Here is a 20,026-nt window from a genome sequence, read left to right as displayed (position 1 = left end):
TTTCATTTGCAATTTTCTGTTACTGCAGTGTAAGTGGTGGGAGTTTTTTTCCAGCTTACTTTAATTACTTAATTTTTGATAAGAGTAGCTGTTGTATAACCAAGGAAAGTTAAACAGATCAGTTGCAGCAACCAACTCTGTCATTGTAGTGTCTGCACTGTTTTATGAGTAGTTATCTACTGTTGAGTAAATAATGATAAACCTGGTAGGTGGCAGCTGAATCTTGACTGTAGAAGGGATAGGGAGAAGTAAGAGACAGGAAAACAAGGATGTGGGAACCAGGAACTGACAGTGAACACTAGAAGGATATTAAAAGTTGTAGCGGAAGATTTTTTTTTCCTCTCTTTCTTTCAACACCCCCCTGCCCCACATCTCATTTAAAAACTGTTCTGTCTTGCCCATCTTCACAACATACCTTATTACTCATTAAAGACTGCTTGTTTTGTGAAAATAATGCTTGTTTCTCTTCTTTTCTTCTGAAAGGCGGGAGGAGGTACATGGAGAAGCCCAGCGGGTATTGAGAACATTTTCTGAAAAAAATGAAAAGGAGAGTTCTGGGAGGCAATTGCCTTCCTTCCCTGAAATGGTCCATTACATTCAAGACAAGGTACAGTGCTTCTGTCACAGTAAATGACAAATAGATACATGATGCTTAGACATGGGATAAGTATGGTCTTGTCTTCCCTTTGTCTGTTTCCTAGAGCTGCCCCAAGGAATAAAGTTAGTGAAAATCAAAATAAAGACCACACATAGTATTTCATTGCCAAGATTATCTGCTGGCAGCAATTGCCAGAGATCCAAGTGTTAAGTAGTGAGGCAGGTCTTTTTAAAAAATGAATAAAAGATTAATCTTTTAAAAAGGGTATGTTTTGCATTCTTGAAATTTATGTTGATGATATGTAGAATGAGGAATCCTGTTTTCAAGCCTAATAATCTGGTGTATTTCACAAACACAGTTCCTGAAGGTGCAAAAAGACTACTGTTTATTTGGCCCAGCGAAAAGTAATGTACATAAATGAAAAAAAAATCCTAGGAAAGGAGATACTAGAACAAGTGAAGAAGCCTGATGTATTTAAAGGCTTAATTTTTAATCTTCATTGCAATTTGTAGAATAATGGCCACGTAAATGGCCTTTATGCATTGAGTGGAATGATGCACCGAAAATTCTGCCACTCAGTTTACTCACAACTGTTTGCACTGAGAGGTCATCTGGAGAAGTGCTAAAATATTGTTTGTGTTACATACTTCTGTGTATAGTAGCTGTTCTAGGTTTACAAACAGTGAAGGACATGTGGAGGGTCACTGACAATATTTTTTCCTGTCATAGGCTACTTTTAAAAGAAATGTCAGAAGTATGTAATGTTGAAGTACATGTGATTTTGCAGAAGATCTGTGATAGCAGAACTCTTATACCTGAGAGATTTCTTCTGAAATGTGTTTTCTGATGTTGTTATACTCTACTAATACTCTGAAGTATTTGAAGCTCTGTGAGAGAACTTACTTTTTGGCCAGAATGCTGTCTGTTTAAGTAGATTTTTAAAAATTAAGAAACCAAGATTGAGTTTTACATAGCTCTTAAATTTTGTCTCCCTGAAGTTAGTTTTAATTTTATGTTTTTTAACATTTGTAGTGTCACTAAATAATTATGGATCAGTGCAGCTTAATCACTACTGACAAAAGCAAGAGGTCCTCAATCACAGGGGAGTTAAATTTTTTTTTAGCACTTTTCCAATCTTTATGTGTCCAAAAAGTGTATTTAAAAATCCTAGAGGTGTAATTATTTGTTTTGTTATCTCAAAGTGTGATTTTTTCACGTACTATCAATAATATGTGACTTTTGGAGATTGCTTGAGAAATCTGTATGCATTGCTTGGCACAGTTGGCTGAGATGAAAAAGGACTGCATGATTTAGCATGATCCTTTTCTCCTTCTGTAAGAAAAATACGTGTGAAAGAGTAGGACTCAATCTGCTGGGTATGTGTGGGAAACCATTCCTCAGGGGAGTCACTATCTGTTCACTAGATCAGGTTTTCTTTACTAAATCTCTGTCATTGAAATTAGCATTGCAAAAGATCACGGTGTGCTAAGGAGAGTGCGGATCTGTTGTCTTCTGCAATTGCCTTGTGTGTTTACTCAAGTACAAGGTTGCTTGACTGAATCAAGCCCTACCGCTGATGTACATGTTGTGTGTTTAATATATGCATATTACTTTTCTGCAACATTTGCATTGGGTGTCACTTAAAACCTCCTGTTTGGATGTTTTTTGGCTGGCATATTCCTGCTTATCAAAGCTAACATTTACATGGAAAGAAGTTGCTCACTTGCTGCTGCAGCCTTCCACATAGCAGGTAGAGAGGTTCCCCTGGAGTCTCTCTGTCTGAGAGGCTCCCTGAATTTGGTTGGCACAGCACAGGCACCCACCTCCCAGTACTGGGGAAGCCTGGCTGCTTTGCAGCCTCTCCAGGCAGAGCTGCCATTTAAAAGCTTTCTGGCTGCCTGTCAGGGAGGAGGTTCAGACTTTGGAAGTTTGAGGTACTTTACTTTTAAATTCTAAAGTGCTTCTAAAGTGTTTCTTCCTTTCCTGAAAGGAAAAAAGAGTGTTGTACTCCTTCAACCTCCCCTGCTATTCCCTCTCATGCATTCAGAGATTCCTCTTTCTGAATTTATATAAAGTAGATCAACCTGACTATCACCAAGTGCACTGTGCCCTTTTTATTGCAGAACTGTTGTACATTTTTGGTTGCTAAGTGAAGGATTAACAGAGTCAATCAGCAAAATTTTACTGAGTTTCCAACATTTCTGCTATTATGGGTCTGAATGTTCTACTCGTAATATATTCTGTTGTTTAGGCCACTCACCGAATGAAAACACCAGCTAAATATATGACTGGAACTGCAGCATTGCCCTTTAATCCTGCCACATTTGGAGAGGTAATTGTCCGATTTTACTTTCTCAGATACGTGTACCACTATTTATCTAGAGGACAGCATCAAAAATTAACAGGTACTATGAGTCACCCTATATTCAAAAATGCTTTGGAACAGATGTTTGGATTAACTCTCCATCCTTTGTCCTTAAACAGCAGACTGATCAAGATTTTCCTGGGGAGTTTGGAAGGAATGTTCACGAGAGGATTGCTGCACTGCTTTTCTGCAGCATCACTAGTGGAGTAGCATTAGATATCAGACAGGCAGTCCTGTGCAGAGATGCCATTATGCTCCTTGAGGCTCTTTTTCTAACAGAATTCCAGGCTTTGTGTCTGTAGACACAAACTGAGATGGGAAGTGACATGTGTACTAGCAATGCATTAGGTTGCATTTGTACATGTGCCAAATCATTATAGGCTGCAGGCTGAACTCTCTGCAAGAAGTTGCATCAGCTGATGATAAACCAAAAGCCTACATATGATTTAATCTCCTAGAGAGTGATGTGGGGCTGTCAGGTCTATTGCAGAAAGAGGTCCAAAGGTTTGTTACACTTTGTTTCTTCTTGTTACTATACTAACTCTTCTGTCTCTATTTGATAAAAGAAAAAGTTATTCCATTTTGGTTACATTGAACCAGCATATTCTCTACTCTTTTGTCTCCTGCATCGTTTTTCAAGTGCATATGCATTCAGGATCCTGTGTTTTTATCTTCTCTACTTAGATAGTTCTCTATCTGCGGATGTGTCTTGCTCACAGCGCTGGTGTGGTGCCAACCTCACAGAGCTTGGCAGAAATGCAAGATCATGCACCAGCCATTGGACGTTACATAAGAAACCTCATGTCTGGCAACCACATATCTTTCTCTTCTTCCTCCTCCTCCTCTTCAAAAAGTGCAGAAACGAACCCTGTACATATATATATCAGCCTTCTTCAGCAGCTCTTAGCTGGTGTTGGAGGTAAGAAGCTGTGTGCAGCAGTATCCTGAAGAAACCAATATCTTCTCTTACTAGAAATGAATTGTCTTGTGTTTTGAACTTGGCTTCAGCAATCAGAATTGAAACACAGACTACGTACTATTTAGTTTAAACTTGTTTTCTTCTGTGTTATTTTGTAGGTGGGAGAAAGCATGGCTGTAGAATTGCAGCATCAGTTGACATAATAGTGAAGCCATTGTATATAACAGCGTCCTCACCAGTGAATTCTGTGTCTTCCTGATCTGATAGCCTATCTGCCACAAGTGTAGTCCAAAACATTTGAATGCATTTTGAATTAATTACTACTAGAGTGTTTACCTTTATTAGTTTCCCTAATATGTCTGAGAAATATTATACCTTATTATTCTGTATTGTTTGTTATTCCTAGTGAATTAATTAATAAATAAATGCCTGAATTGCCTGATAGTTCTTTACCTGTTTTTAGCAGTGAATGTTACATTGTTGTAAATACTGGAGTTGTTTAATAGCCTATTTTTTTAATTATTGTTTAGGTTTGCCAGTCATGTATTGTCTTCTAGAGGTTGTTTCAGTGTATCCAGAAAAACTAGCTACCAGATTTGTAGACAAAATGGATTGGATTAAGGTATTGTGAAAACCCCCTTTTTTGGGTGTTTTTCTGGGGGGTGGATGGAATTTGACATTAGCATGACCCTGAAAGATTATTTCTTGTTGTTTGCGTGGCTCATTTTGGTTTCTTTGTGGTGGCCCAAGGCACTCAAAGATTTGAGGATGAATTTTTCACAGAATGCATTGCATTATACATCAAATTGCTGGTAGAGGTAAGATTATGTCATAACAAATTACCTGAAGCTTCCAAAATTCAGATTTTGATAATTTAATCAAACAATACAAGATCTCAGGTACAAATTGGGTAATTTTGCTTTGAGAACTGTGGTTTACTGGACACTTTTTTTGTCGTGGTTGGATTTGAATGGTTAACTGTCTTGAGGGGTTTTTTTCCCTTTGATTAATAAGAAGGGTATGGAAGCCTCCAGCCACTCAGGAAAAGTAGTGGTTTTTCTAAGCTCAGTATGAATGTGAAACCTGGAAGCTGTTAGCTGAAGACAAAATTCAGCCAAGAATTTGATCTGCGTGTTTTGACACAGAACTGTTGGTTGGCCCTCTTGTGGCTAGTGGTCTTCTTTCTCAAGTGTGTAATGAATTTTCAGCTTTGTTGAATTGAGGGCTTTGTTTCTTATTAAGTGACAGTGTTACTGGTTTAAAGAGTGCTTTCTGAACTGATAACTGTTTTGTATCTCCATGACAATTGTCTTTGTATATTGAACCTCTTTATGACCAGACTGGGTAAGAAGCTGCTTCCCTATTTCATGGTTTGTGTTGTTTTTTATAACTTCCACAGAACCTGATGAACACTAACAAAGAGGAAATGCGTGAGCTTGCAGCCCTGTTTTACTCTGTAGTGCTGTCTACCATGTCTGGCGATGAGCTTAGGGCGTCCTTGGAGCAGCTGATCAAGATGACAAAAGACAGCCATGTAATTACCTTCTTTTGTCTGCTTCTTGTTTTTTCTCATGTCGTATTACTGATAGGATACTTGAATCTCACTGTGTCCAGGATGTATTAACCTTAATCTGGGTGTAAAATTAACTAATTGACTTCCAGTTGGATTGTGAGAAGGGATTTTTGTTGTAGGTGAATGCTAGGTGATTTTTAAATAAATTAATCCCTGAAGCTGTTAAGGTCAGTAGGAGGATTTCATGAGGGGACATCCCAAGCAAAGCACTGTCAGGTATTTAACCACTTTTAGCCAGCTAAATAGTCATATCCTATTGCATGTTAGTGGATTGCACTACCTACCTCAAACTGTTTACCAGTTCCTTATTCCTGAGCACCCACAGAATCAAGAAAATTTGTAGCTTGTTAAATTGTTTACCTCGTTCCCTTCTGAGCCACGGTTGCCTCCTGGGTCCTCACTGCTTCAGGATCTTGTGCTGTGTTAGGGCTGTGCCTTTTTTTTCTAGCCCCACATAGATGCTCAGCAGCCCTCCACGGCTGTGCCTTTACGTGGCATGTTTGCCTGCCTTCCCTTCTTCAGCAGCTCCTTTTGCCTCCCCTTGCCCTTATTTCTCCATTTTGCTACTGCAAGCATGGAAAAGGAGTCCCGAAAACAAATCGGTCTGATTTATGTGCTGGTGTGTCCTGAATCCTGTGTGGGAGGGGAAGGTGTAGGTAGCATTTCTAGGTTCTGTATTCCCAAAATGGTTTTCTTTCAGTCTCTTTAAAGGACTTAAAAGGCCACCATTTTACATTGCAGGTAGCAGGCTGACAAGAAGTGCTGATTGCTTTATATTGTAATTAACAAACATAATTTATTTTGAATCTGTGAAAGCTTTGTCTGTGAGCCAAAGCCATGTCATTGCTCAGTTTTGTGTGGGGCACAGCTCTTGCAGTCATGAAGCCAGTATATATGGGTCCCAGTCCCCCACTGCTGCTTTCAGCCCCACTCACACTGGTGAAAAGAAAAAAAAGTAGGGTGCTCCCATGCCTTTGTGAGTCTGAGTCAGATGGAGTTCTGACTTGCTGCTGCTGTACAAAACCACTTGAATTTGTACAGCTAGGGGTGTTGGTGATCCTACTGTCTCAGTACAGACTGCAGTGTGAATGGATAACTAAAGTGGAGATGGGGGAAGGGTTCATCTTCTGCTGTCTTTGCTGCAGTAAGACCACATCAAGGAACAGTTTCTGGTGGCTAGGCTAGGTTGAGGATCCCATTCTGGCAGCACAATTGCACCGGTGCAATGTATATAGTGTTAAAAAACAAGAGGTATGAGCTAATCTAAGTTTAAACCCTTGCACCCTTCACTTGTTGGTTTGTTTAGTTTTTTTTCCAATTAGGTGGCATTTGAGTCTTACAGCCTTTTTTCTCCACAAAATCCTTTTGCTAGAATTCACTTGTAGGAATAAACATGGTCATTAAATAGTTCCAGCACCAAATCAGCATTGGAGAAATTAGTGGAAATTTCTTAGAAATTTCTTGGCATTTAATTGTATTAATTAGGTTTCACAATTTGTGGCCTGCCTAGCTGTAGAGGCATTGCCTTCAGCATAGGTCAGGTGTGTTCTCATTTTTAGCCATAGAAATGTAGAGCAATTATGCTCTACTGCTTTTTATCAAAGAGTGCATTTTGTCCCTTTAGTCTGAGTATGTCTGGTTTTTAAGTAGAGACAACATAGTATTGGGGGGGGAGGGTTAAGTGTAGCTTTAGGAATGTGAGTCCTGGTGATAAATTCTTAATCTATCCTCCTACATCTTTTTTAATTTTTGTTCATTAATCTTAGAGAAGTCCATTCATTATAGTGCTCAGAGAGCACTAACAATATCAAACTCTGTTGTTTTACAACTCTCCGTTGTTTTATATGTTAGAGCTCTGCATTCTTCAAGGTGCCTTCTGATCTGGCTTTTTCACTGTGTTTTTAAATCAGTGCTTTGTGCAAAGTCTTATGCAGTTTGAAAATGAGATTTTTTTGCACTGTTGGTGTTGTCTTTAGAGCCCGGAGGTCCAACATGGATCCTTGTTGGCTTTGGGATTTACAGTAGGAAGATACTTGGCCAAAGGGAAAATCAGAACAATGGAGCTACATGACAGAGAACAACCGAACGCTTCAGTCATGCCGGAGCAAGACCAACTTATAAAGTTGACAACAGAGACAATAGGTAACTTCCTGCCTAAGACTTTGTATAATGTAGCAGTTGTTTTTTTTATCCAGCCCAGGCTGAGGATTTTTCTGAGATGCTCAGCCTATATATAGTGTTATCTTGAGTTAAATTTTTGTGACAGAATTACAGCCTGTAAGCTTGTAATTTGGTTAGATGTATGGACATTTCAACAAAACCTAGCTGGGCTTGCAGACCAACACAGCACAATCAGGAATGGTGTCATTGCCTAGACTCCTCCCAATGTCTTCTTTCACTTCCATTTTTTTCTAACATAATGCTTCCTACTAGCTGTAGAGGAGATTAATGCTTTACTTCTTCTATATGGATAAAATGGAAGTGCCTGCCCTCTGCTAAATAACAATAATACAAACCACAAAATCAGAATGGTTTTGGTTTCCTTTTCCCTGCAGGATCTTTTCTGGACAGTACCTCTCCCTTTCTTGTTGTGGGGGCTTGTATGGCTCTTGGGGAGATTGGCAGGAATGGCCCCTTGCCAATCCCCAACGAAGGAACGGGATTTACAAAGCTGAAACTTGTTGAAAATTTACTGGCCCGAATCCCTTCCAGCAAAGAAACAAATAAGGCAAGACTTCTGTAATGTTCTTATGATTTCTGTTCATTTCTTGAATGCTCACTAGGTATATGTATTACCTGCCAAACTCAGCCTTGTTTTTTAAAGAAATTGGGCTTTTTGTTGGCTTTAGTGAGTTTGGTAGGGTCAGGGTCTTTCTAATATTGTCTAGCACTGATTGCATGTGCATTCTATAGTTGTAACTACGGGCTTAAGAGATGAAAATATGAATGGTCTTAATTTTAATTCAAGAAATATGGTAGTATTTTCTTATACCTGCAAATAATCCTCTAAGGTAACAGGACATTTGTTCTGATCTGGTTTGGAAAAGAGGTGCATTGATTGATTTAATAAGCAGCTTGCATGTACGTCTGATACCTTGAGTGGAACTTCAGCAAGGATGAGAAATAGTGGGTTTAAAGTGCATCTTCTGGAATTACAGGAAGGTTATATGATGGTGTTATTTTTTTGTTTATATTTAAGATGAAGGAACGAGCAATACAGACATTAGGCTACTTCCCAGTGGGAGATGAAGATTTTCCCCACCAGAAGCTATTGCTGCAGGGTTTAATGGATTCTGTGGAGGTAAGACACTATCAATGTATTATCCTTTATACTACAATGAGTATTTCTCTTTGGATGCTTTTTATGTAGTCTGGAGTCAGATTTACAAAGGGAGTTGACTTTTTGTAACGCTGCCTCTAGGTTTTTTAAAACTGCCTTGAAAAAGAGAGCAGAGGTAGACTTGGATTTTATGCCACAGTTTAAAAACTTGCTAGTCCAGGTCTCCGCCTAAGTCTGAGACATTCCCCTTCGAGTGGCTTATGAATTTTTTTTTAATTTTTTTTGTACACTGTATGTGAAAAATCTTTAGATAATTAAGCATTAGACCTTCAAAAGTACCCTGAAAGTAGGTAATAGAAATACCTCTGAATTACCTCAGCTAATACAACTCACTTGAATTAGAAGTTTATAGGGATATATGTATCTCTTGTTCATCTAAATGTATCTTTGAAGTCCACTGCATTCTTTCACAGTACTTCAGACCTTCTATACGGATTGCAATATGCTAGATAACAAAACTAAATAAAGGAGCTTTTTTTAGTGTCCTTCATTTACCTTTCCAGTTTGTTTTACCTTTCTTCCTTGCTGATACTGACATAGGATTCTGCATTGTAGAAGTGGCTTTTGAGTATCAGGCATACTTTGGTGAGTTCTGATGTGATCAAACTAGCAAGAACCATAGAATTATGGGATGATTTGAGTTGGAAGGGACCTTAAAGGTGACCCCTCTGCTGTGGGCAGGGACACTTCACACTAGACCAAGTTGCTCAAAGCCAAATCTAACCCGACCTTGAACACTGGGGTTGGGGCATCTGTGAATGAACTCTTCCAGTGTTTCACCACTGATTGAAATGATTTCTTTCTAGTAAATGGTTTCTTTCTAGTAGTTCATCTAAGCCTGCTCTCAGTTTGAAGCCATTAATCACTTGTCCTATCGCTGTACTTAGAATATTGAAAATACTAAGAATACTGTGTACCCAAATATTAAAAGATGTTTCTGAGTGCTGTGGTTTTCTCCTATAACTGCATGGGGATGCTACAACTTTCTTTATAAAAGCTGCACTTGGAAAAAAAAACCTATTTATCTTAGATTGCAGGAAGCTAAGAGCTTAATTCTCTGAGAGCCTGAGCATTTTGTGTTTCTAGAGCATAAGGAAAGCTATGTAGAAGGTACTCAGTGGTTGGTTATGGAAACAGTTCTTACAGCATAAGATTCATCATAAGTACTGAGAAGAAAATGGCATATCCTTTCTGAAGGCTCAGAGAATAGTGTAAGGAGGACAGTGAAGCAAAACAAGTACCACCTGAATTATTTTAATGTGAAAAAGAGGTTTCTGCATCTTTTAAGAGATCAGCTTCTGGATGGAATTATAGGAGACTCTTTCAATACTCTCTGTTATAGTAAAGCCGTAATAATTTTCACTAATCACTATCAGCATAATTTTAACTTTGTTTTATTTTCATTCTATTGAATTCTTTCTTTTCACCAAGGTGAGCTTCTGCAGAGATTAGTAAATACTTGGTCAAAGGTATGCTTTAAAAAAATATGAAAATTTTAGCTTTTATTATCCAACTCAGACAGTTTGGTGTTGCCTCATTTTCCATCAACTTCAGTGGGTCTGAGGTGCCATGTAGTCTCAGAAGCTCACCAGAAGAATGATCTTACTGTAAATTGGTACTAAACATTGGGAATGGGGAAGAGACTAGTTTTGTGGATTAAATGCTGGAAGTTTTGGTGTATGCTTAGTCAGTACTGACAGTGATGCTCTGTGTTTTCCAGGCCAAACAGATAGAGCTGCAGTTCACTGTTGGCGAAGCTATTACCAGTGCTGCTGTTGGAACCAGCTCAGTGGCTGCACGAGATGCATGGACAGTCACAGAGGAGGAATATATCCCTCCTTCAAGTAGGCCTTCCCAGTATAGGGGCTGGGTTGGGAAATGTCTGTACTAAGACTTGGTTCCAGGCTTCATTTCTGTAGTGTTTGGTTCATAACAGAACATGCAAAAGAGGTTTTGTGTTTGTGGTTATATACAGGTTGTTTTACCTCTTCATGTCCATCTGCTCAGACGACTGAAGACTTTATTAATGGGCTGTTTAAATATGATTCATTGGCACTTGGGTCTGTATTTGTTTGGGTGTTGGTTTTGTTTTTTTTTTATTTGCCATGTTGAGTTAGTTTTGGGGTTTTAATATACAAATCTTAAATATAATTTTGAAGCCTGAACAGGAAAATAGGGTTATAAAATCAAATTGCAAGTGTTTTCCAATAACTTCAAGTGATACAATTAATTGAAATTTATGTGCAATAAATGCGGAAATTCTATTTCAGGACAAAGATTTTATACCCCTTGAAGTACAAGTGTGACAAAAGGTTAGCTTCAAATCAGGCAGCCATAAATATCAGTTTCAGACGTGCAAACACGTGTTTTAATTTTGTGACGGTGGTCTTAGATGTGTAGTGTACACAAAGATAGGCACGTACTAGAAATTAAACATTCTTATGGCTCCAGAGACTGTGAGTCCTAACAAAAAGAAAACTAAAAAACTTTTGCCCTGAGTCTTAGGCAATGTGAATGGTACATCTTCTTTGCCACAGGCTCTGAAGCATATTCATGAAGGGTTAGGAGGGTTCTGTATTTCTACTATTTATTCTACTGTTATTACTTTCCCAATAACTCTGCTGACTTCTTAAATTAGTAGAGATTAAGGTGCTGATACTCTTGAGTTCATTAAGTTTTTAATTATTTTCATTAAAATGGGTATAGACAGTTATCGAAGTTCCTCCCCTCCACCTTTGTTTTTACCTATAGATTTGAAAGTGAATGATGTGGTGCCCTGGGTCCTAGACCTTATTTTGAACAAGCACATCATCAGTCCCAACCCACATGTTAGGCAGGCAGCTTGCATCTGGCTTCTGTCGTTGGTGAAGAAGCTGAGCACCCACAAAGCAATTAAGGTAAGAAATAATGCCTTTTCTAGCACTGGCTCCTTGTCCTTATTTTTGCTTCCTACCTTGTTTCTGTCTCTTCCTTCCCTTTCACTTTTATTGCCTCTTTTCTCCCCATACTGGTACAGTCCTTACTGAGGTCTTTTTGAGACATGGCCCATCTTTTGTTTCTAGAGGAACAGACTATCTGGCAATTAAACAAGGGTGTTTTTCACCTTTGTAAACATCTGACTTGCATCCAAGTCAGAGTAAGCTCCATGTAAATAGCTGTTGTAAGATGAAGAGGCACTACATCTTACCTTGGAAGAAGAGTTTGGTATCTGTATAGTGTTTAGGTCTTATACTGGAAAAAATTTTTAAGAGAGGTCTAGGAGGGGAAGAAGGAGTACAGAACTTTTGTTTCACAATGTTTATCTTTGGTCCCTAGGAGCAGTTACAATGGCTTCCTGTGCAATGTATTTTTGGTACGCTTTACGGACCTTGTATTTAAAGTGCTTGTCTGTAATGAGAGAATGTGAAAAGTCCTATATAAGGACTAAATATAACTTTCCCAATCAAAATGTCCTCTGTCTGCATAGAAATACTATGGACTGTGATGGGACCAAGAGTACAGCTATTTTGTACTCTCCAGGTATTGATAAAGAACTTTGGGACAAGCTGCTTTGCAAATGTAAGCTTTTATATATAAAATATTGCCACAAATTGCAGTAATCTAAATAGTGCACTGTGTGGAGAGGTGGCAAAACTCACCAGTTTGGGGATGAAGAAAACCCATCTAGTTGCAAGCCAGATTTATAATGCATTGCTGCCTTGTATTAAACAGGGAAAATAAAATGTGTGGTTTACTAATGACATGATATATATACATGGTGGGCTGGACAATTAACTGTTACCTTCTGTAAATGCCAGTCAGGCTGCTACTTAGGTGTCTGGAAAGAAGAGCAGCTCTTGTCATAAGTGTAGCTCAAATGGACATGTCCATTAGTAGAGTGACCTCTCTTTATCTGTTAGAAACTTGCCTGGAGACCAAACAAAGGATCCAAAATAATGTCTTTTTTTTCTTATCATACAGTCTCATCTCAAGGATATTCAAAGTGCATTTGTTTCAATTCTGTCAGATAGTGATGGTAAGTACTGTTGCGTCATAAAAAGTTGTGTCTTTTTGTGGGCATTCAGGAGAAAGTCAACTACACTCTGTCAGTCATCATTAAAAGATGACTGTAGAAACTTCCTATTCTTTATGTTACTAGGACTTATGTCTTTTCTAGGCATTGTGCAGAGATAAAAAGCACAGCTTTTTGTGCATTTGGCTAAAAATCATACTGCATTTACCCCTTCAGACTGTAGTACCAGAAGTGGTGTTACTTCTCCTCTGTTTTTTATATATCACAGAGTTGTTTTCTGCATGGACAGAAACTTTAAAACCTCTTCAACCTAGCACATTTTGGCTTATAGTTCTATCCATGCCATCTAGTAGGAAGAGTGGCATCCAGCATCCTATACAAAGTAACTGAAGCTGAAGAGTCTATTACCACTAATGATTTCAGGAGCCACTAACATGTCAGAATACCTGTGGCTCTTGGAACTCTTTCTGCTGTTTCAAAATAGTAACAATAACAGTAACAATTGCAGTAACAATACTTATGTGAAGATATCACCTAATTTGAAGGGGTTTATGCCTTCAGAACAAATTGCAGCTTCAGAATTCAAAGTTTGTGTCATGACAAACTAGATCTCTTAAACGGAGAGCTGTGAAGTGCAGCACACAGCTGTGTTTATTACATCCTGATTTTGGTTGAACTTTACCTTTGAAATTTGTGTACTGCTTAGTTACATGCTTATTTTGAATTTTGCTTGGTAAAATCTCTTGCAGAGCTTAGTCAAGATGTTGCTTCAAAAGGTCTTGGACTGATATATGAACTAGGAAGTGAACAGGATCAGCAAGAGCTAGTCACTACACTCGTTGATACCCTTATGACTGGGAAAAGGTACAGTGAATTCAGAACACAGTGAGAGAATACTGAGTTATGTATCTGGTGGGAATAAAAATGTGCCTCTTTTTGGTGTGGAAAGATGTTTTGGGGCCAAGGGCTAGCCAATATCCACAGAGTCAAACTGAGAAATTTCTTAAATCAGGTAAGAGTGTTTTGTGACTGAGGTTGTTCTGCTTTTGTTCCATTCAACAAAGCTTCAAATGTCATTTCTGATTCAAGTGGTCCAGATGAGTTGGGATTTGATTAGATTTGCTATTTGCTTCATTATGTAGTTGCAGAGAACAATGACCACTTGCAGCAATTCAGCACATTGTAAATGTTGCAGAAGTGGTGACTTGGTTGTGCTGGAAAGCTAAGGAGGTGTTGTTAATGGTGGCTTGTCAGCTTTAGTATGAAAAATGCTGGTCTTACAAGACTCATGGCTAGAGATCATGTTGGTCAGTGTTGGAAATGCTTTTTAATAGACTTCTCTTGTCTAACCTGGTGTAGGTTTGGCCAGTTCATGATAAAGACCTAAAGAGGCTTTGCATGTAGGGATTCAGTGGTGGTAAGCAGGAAGAAATAAGATGAATGAAAATGTTATTTTTTCATTTTGAAATAGAAATTTGCTGTCCATTACATTGGCTCACATCTGAACAGAGCTAAGAAGTCGTCATTCAATATTTTGACTTTTTACGTTTGCAGCGAGAGTTTTGCTGTGCAATGTCTCCTTGTGTGATACACAGATTAATGACATTCCTTGCAGTGTGTGTGGCTTTGCCCACTTATATGTTTTCTGTGGGATTGCAGCTGAGAAAAATGCAAAGTTCTTGAGTTAATAAAGCAAAATTAACTGTTGTGTAGTGTGCAGTGTATTCAGCTGTAGAGTTTGGTAACACTAATACTGGACTTCTTTTCTACCAGAGCCAAACATGAGATGACTGGAGAAACTGTGGTGTTTCAGGGAGGTCTGAGTAAAACCCCAGATGGGTAAGTATACTTCTGGTCTTTGACAGAGACACAGTTAGTGTGAAACAAAATTTTGTAAAAAATCTGCTTCCTGACCTTTTGTTCCTTCTTGTTCTCTAAGTTACTCTAACTATTTCTGTGTAATACAGATGTGCCACTCATCTTTCTCTGCCTGCTTTAGGATGTGAATTGAAAATAGCTTTAGATGTTGTAGCATTTGTCTACCCAAAAATAGTAACACTGATTTCTCTTCTGCTTTTCAAAGTCAAGGTCTTTCTACCTACAAGGAGCTTTGTTCACTGGCTAGTGACCTCAATCAGCCTGACCTGGTGTACAAATTCATGAATCTGGCCAACCATCATGCCATGTGGAATTCTCGGAAGGTAATGCTCTACTTCCATACAACTTTCATTCCCACTGTGAACTCAGGAAACAAAAATCCATTTCTCTATTCCTGGCTATGTGTTTTATGAATAACTGCATGTAGAGGGTGTTGATGCTTTGGTATCAGTCAAAGACAAATTTTGCAGGCTGAGAAAAAAAGTGTAGGATTACTTGAAATTCTTACAACAAAAGTTTGGTATCAGAGTGTTTGTATAATATAATCCTACATGGCCTTCTCAATCAACTGACATCCTTTTATCTTTTTGGTGTGCTCAGAAAGACAATCCTTAATGTGTTCAAACAGTGATAGTGTTTTGAAAACTGAATGAATTTTTGAATTCTAAGGAAGGTGATCTTTGTTATCTAAGGAGACAGAGCAAAAAGTAATCAGCAAGTTGCTAAAAAGCACTGTTGTCAAAAGTGTCCCTTTTGTTTTGGTCTAAATCTAAGCCATGTCAACTCTGCCCCTGACTGGTATGCCCATGAGAAATAACCGAGGGAGTGAACAATGCTTCAACAAACACTATTTTGTTGTCATTTCAGGGAGCGGCATTTGGTTTCAATGTGATAGCTGCCAAGGCTGGAGAGCAGCTGGCTCCATTTTTGCCCCAGCTTCTTCCCCGGCTCTACCGTTACCAGTTTGACCCCAACCTGGGCATTCGACAGGCAATGACCAGCATTTGGAATGCGTTGGTCACTGACAAGTCGATGGTGAGTGACCAGCAAAGTGCAGCAAGGGACTTTGCTGACAGCCAGCAGCGTATTGGAGATCCTCATGGGACAGATGAATTTTGTGAAAGGTGGGGCACTGCAGAAAGGGGTGAGGTTCTGCACTGGAAAGGAGGTGTTTGAGCCCATGGAGGAGCTTGGAGCTTGTGCAGAGGTTTTGCACTGTCTCTCATATGTGAGAGGATATTGCAGACCTAGTTTGTACAGTCAGCATTAAAATTTATAATTTACTTAAAATAGGGTCTTTCCACTTTGATATTGCTTTGATACTGCTTATGAGAAGCTTTTCAGGAATCCTTATGGCCTAAGATGCCTTCCTGAAGGAAGAACATCTAAATATAGTTCCTCAGTGTTAGGAATGTGTTAGGAAGCCCATGGTTGGAGGCTATTCCATCAGTCTGAGGAGAATTCCTCCCAGGTGCATTTCAGGAATAATTGGTTTTCATAAGATGTCCTTGCTCTGGTTCTGCAAGACTTGGAATTGGGTTTGCATTTTTTTCTTCCAGAAAGGCTGATCTTAATGTGAAATCATTCCCTCTGATCCCCATCAAAGCACAACTGCTTCTTGAATAAATACATGTTTGGTGTTGCATTTTAAGAGTTCACCTGATAAAGGCCTTAGGGACTTTCCTTGTTGCATCTTTCACAATGTTAAGCACTTGAGCAGTGCTGAGAAGGGTGTGTCTAAAGCACAGAGAAAGTTTGCACAATACTGGCAGGCATTAATTCATCTGATGTGGCTGAAAGAAAGTTCTGTTGTCCAAAAGGTCTCTTTTTTTTATAGAGTACTGAATGAGAATGCATAGCTGTGCTTCTTTTATGACTTTTTTCCTTTTTTAAATTATAGGTTGATAAGTACATGAAAGAAATTCTTGAAGATTTGATCAGTAACCTAACGAGCAGTCTTTGGAGAATCAGAGAATCCAGGTATTGCTAGAAAAATTATTAGTTTTATCTTTGAACTTCGTTCTTTTCTCTTCTTCACTTGCTAAGCTGAAGAAGATGAGGGGCAAAAGAGGACATATCCTTTTATCAGGATAGAGCCCAGCCTTGAAGCCTGCCCTTGGAAGTATGATACAATTTTGAAGCCACTTGTCTGACATTTTTTATTGCATGTAGCCTTACACTAAACATTTTGTGAAGAATTGAGTTTTCTGGTTTCTAGTTCTTGCCTATCCTTGAATCTGAAATAATGCTTCCTCTTAAAAAACTTTGTCAATCCGACAATTATGTACTTGTACTTATTTTTAATAAACTAGTTTTTGCTTTTAATGGTTTGTAGACATGCTGTATTGAAAACCTCCATTTTAATTTCAGTTCCATACTTCATACTATTTTGGTTTCTTATCATATGCCTAAAGAAAAGAAGACTAAAACAGTTTTGTCACTAGAATGTTTGCAGTAGCAGTTTTCACCACAGCAACCTTTTTCACCTCCTGTCACTTGTTTAAGATTGTACCTGTATAACTGAGCAATTTTTTCTCTGCTAAAGGAGACATTCCTGTGGCAGAATAGATTTAGAATTTGGGGGAAGTAAGGAGGGTGAAACCATTCCGATTTTTCTAAACTCTTTATTTATATTTATAAACATATCTGTATATATACACCTGTATTAAGTAAGAACACTGTGTGAAAGAAATAAAATTCCCTGTTTACAGCTGTCTGGCACTAAATGACTTACTAAGAGGAAGACCTTTGGATGACATCATAGACAAGCTTCCAGAGATCTGGGAAGTCCTGTTCAGAGTGCAAGATGACATTAAGGTAATGGAACTTTGAACTGAATAGGAATGTTCAACAAAACGCTCAACAATAGTGATTAAGCTCTGAGGTGTTTAAAGAGAGATTCTCTGACAAGTCAGCTTGAAGCCAATGAGAGTTTTGAGTATTAAACTGCTGTGCTTATTCTAGATGATTTGAGATTTTTTCCTTGATATAAAAGATTCCTGAGTAGTTGCTTAACATTGGAATATAGAAACATTTATTTTGGTTGCTAGGTGCTGAATTGATATATTGTGGTATATGGTGTGCTGAACTTGGATATATGAAGTAAGAATCCTTGGGTCCTTCCAGGTTTCATCTCTGTCAATGTATTGATTATACCAGAAACTCAGATGGACCAAAGCCAGAATTTCTTTTAATGATGTTCAAATATTTTCTTCTAAAGATGCTACTTTATATTAAGTCATAGCTATGAAGACAGACTTGTCTGTTCTAGTGTAATTACTTCTCGATTAATATTAATTATTCTAGAAGAATAAAAATAACAGAAATAATTTTTGACTTTTTTTTTAGGAGACTGTGCGAAAGGCAGCAGAGCTAGCCCTAAAAACTTTAAGCAAGGTAAAACTACAATTTTGTCTTATGCACGTGTAGACAAAACATGTATGGCTTTGATGTCAGGAGTGACTATATTGGACTATATTTTCTTTAGACTGTTGTCTTCAGAGAATCTCACGTGTAAGATCCAGTTGTGAAAGACTGAACAACTCCCTAGAAAGCAATCATAATAAGCATAACCACATACTCCCCTGTACTTTATTCTAGTGAAGTCCTGCTGCTTGAGGGTAATGTGATGTTAAGGTCTATACAAGCAAAGGAAGGATGTGATAAACTGTAGCTTTTTTCCTCCAGTGTTGGGGGTGGAATTTAAATAAATTTACTGTAACTTGAACAGTTTACCAAGATTGATCTAGTTGACCAAGCCTGGTGGTACATTGCTGGCATGAAACAGAGTAATTGTGTATGGACTTCTCTGTGATGCTGTTATTGACAAGGTTTTTTAGGTGTAATGCACGTCTGTGACTTGATATTTTGTTTGGTAATCCTCTAAAATAGTCACACTGGTGGCAGTGGATTTAAAGTGCTGTGTTTGAAATCAGTCTTCATAGTCCATGACACTTTAATGCTGCAAGTGAGGATCTGGTCCCAAAATGTTGTGAAATGTTGCAGTTGCAGAATGTGTTCTCCTCTGGGACTTGCTGCTCTACTGTGTGGAATGATTGAGTCCCTGTGGCTGAGATAGGCTGTCCTTCAGTTGAGAGGCCATTTGGTTCATCTGTTTATCCAGGTTCAGGTCAAGGCCTGTTAGGCTCTGAATATGCCTTTTCTGGAAGTAGATTATAGTTGAAACCCCTTTTAGGGATGACTCTTATGGCTTAATGATCTTGTTAAGGTAGAGATGAAGGGGTAACAGAGCCTGGGCTTGGCTATAAGCAGTTTGTCTAGTTGCTGTTGGCTTCTTCTGTCTAAAGAAGTTGCTTTAATCTGTGGGGGAAGTTTGTACATGTTTGCAGCACTGATTCTCGCCTGTCCCCAGGTCTGTGTGAAAATGTGTGACCCCTCTAAAGGAGCAGCAGGTCAGAAGACGATAGCTGTGTTGCTGCCTTGCCTCCTAGACAAAGGAATAGTAAGCACAGTTGCTGAAGTCCGATCTCTCAGGTTAGTTTTGCACCGTGTAAGTTCCCTGGGGGTTGGGTCGTGACTTGTCCCCAAGACACCCAGTTTATTCACCTGAGTTGCAGAATGTTCTTTGTGTTTGAAGTGGCCCCCCAAAAGCGCTTTCCTGCTGAGTTCTTTTCTCATGGGGTTTAAATAGCAGCCCTGAGAACCCTGCCTGCCTTTTGGGAGTACATGGCCTCTCTGGAAATGTCCAGATTCCGTTTCCAATAGGAAGTTCTTTTCTCCTTGTACAAATGGTAGGCAGATCCAGAAGGAGTGTGCCATGCTAAGGATGTCCTTTGTACTGGCAGATCTGTTCTGCTTAAAAAAAAAAAGTCCTATGGTTCTTCAAACAGCTGTATCTGATTTCAGAAGTGCATGTGAATATTGACAGTTCACATCCCAGTTGTGACTGCATTTGGTCACGCTGTTCAAGTACATTTTATTTCTTGTAACAGTTCAATGTCCCTTGATGTGTAGGGACTTTATATCCTTGTGAGTTTATAATCGTGTTTATTCTTTCCTTTGACTGAGGTACAAAAAACCCTCAAAATTCAGAGGGAGATCTGGTCTTCACAAAAATAGTTATTAGGAAGGCTAGGAGAGTTCTAACAAAAGAATATTTCCTGAACATTTTTCGTTCCTTTTGAAGATATGCAAACCCCTTCTCAAAATGCAACATGACACATGTGATCAGTCTGAAACTCACTAGTAGGTTTGAGTAGATTATTGTAACTTGTCTTTTCTTGGTCAGAGACAATGGATGTCTCAGGATGACTTTGCCCAGTACTTGTTTAAAACATGGGGGTGTGTTACTTCTTCCCACATCTGCCTGCAGTACTCCCTC

General features: G+C 38.7%; 1 protein-coding gene across 3 annotated transcripts in view; it reads left to right on the top strand.

Moving 5' to 3' along the window:
• Window positions 1-20,026, top strand: part of ECPAS (Ecm29 proteasome adaptor and scaffold) — a 57,945-nt gene that overhangs the window by 25,985 nt on the left and 11,934 nt on the right. For all 3 annotated transcript variants that reach the window (XM_079331626.1, XM_079331625.1, XM_079331627.1), the window contains 19 exons: window positions 484-607; window positions 2,850-2,930; window positions 3,648-3,882; window positions 4,413-4,504; window positions 5,282-5,416; window positions 7,432-7,597; window positions 8,011-8,183; window positions 8,655-8,756; window positions 10,516-10,639; window positions 11,547-11,692; window positions 12,756-12,810; window positions 13,557-13,671; window positions 14,581-14,646; window positions 14,891-15,008; window positions 15,553-15,720; window positions 16,586-16,665; window positions 17,397-17,502; window positions 18,034-18,081; window positions 19,058-19,179. In XM_079331626.1, coding sequence (XP_079187752.1) covers window positions 484-607; window positions 2,850-2,930; window positions 3,648-3,882; window positions 4,413-4,504; window positions 5,282-5,416; window positions 7,432-7,597; window positions 8,011-8,183; window positions 8,655-8,756; window positions 10,516-10,639; window positions 11,547-11,692; window positions 12,756-12,810; window positions 13,557-13,671; window positions 14,581-14,646; window positions 14,891-15,008; window positions 15,553-15,720; window positions 16,586-16,665; window positions 17,397-17,502; window positions 18,034-18,081; window positions 19,058-19,179 — 2,256 coding nt within the window. The remainder of the gene's footprint in view (window positions 1-483; window positions 608-2,849; window positions 2,931-3,647; window positions 3,883-4,412; window positions 4,505-5,281; window positions 5,417-7,431; window positions 7,598-8,010; window positions 8,184-8,654; window positions 8,757-10,515; window positions 10,640-11,546; window positions 11,693-12,755; window positions 12,811-13,556; window positions 13,672-14,580; window positions 14,647-14,890; window positions 15,009-15,552; window positions 15,721-16,585; window positions 16,666-17,396; window positions 17,503-18,033; window positions 18,082-19,057; window positions 19,180-20,026) is intronic.

This window comes from Erithacus rubecula, assembly GCF_903797595.1.
Source record: "Erithacus rubecula genome assembly, contig: SUPER_Z_unloc_6, whole genome shotgun sequence".
Taxonomy (NCBI): domain Eukaryota; kingdom Metazoa; phylum Chordata; class Aves; order Passeriformes; family Muscicapidae; genus Erithacus; species Erithacus rubecula.
Note: the sequence above shows the minus strand (reverse complement) of the source record. Positions and strands in the feature narration are given on the sequence as shown.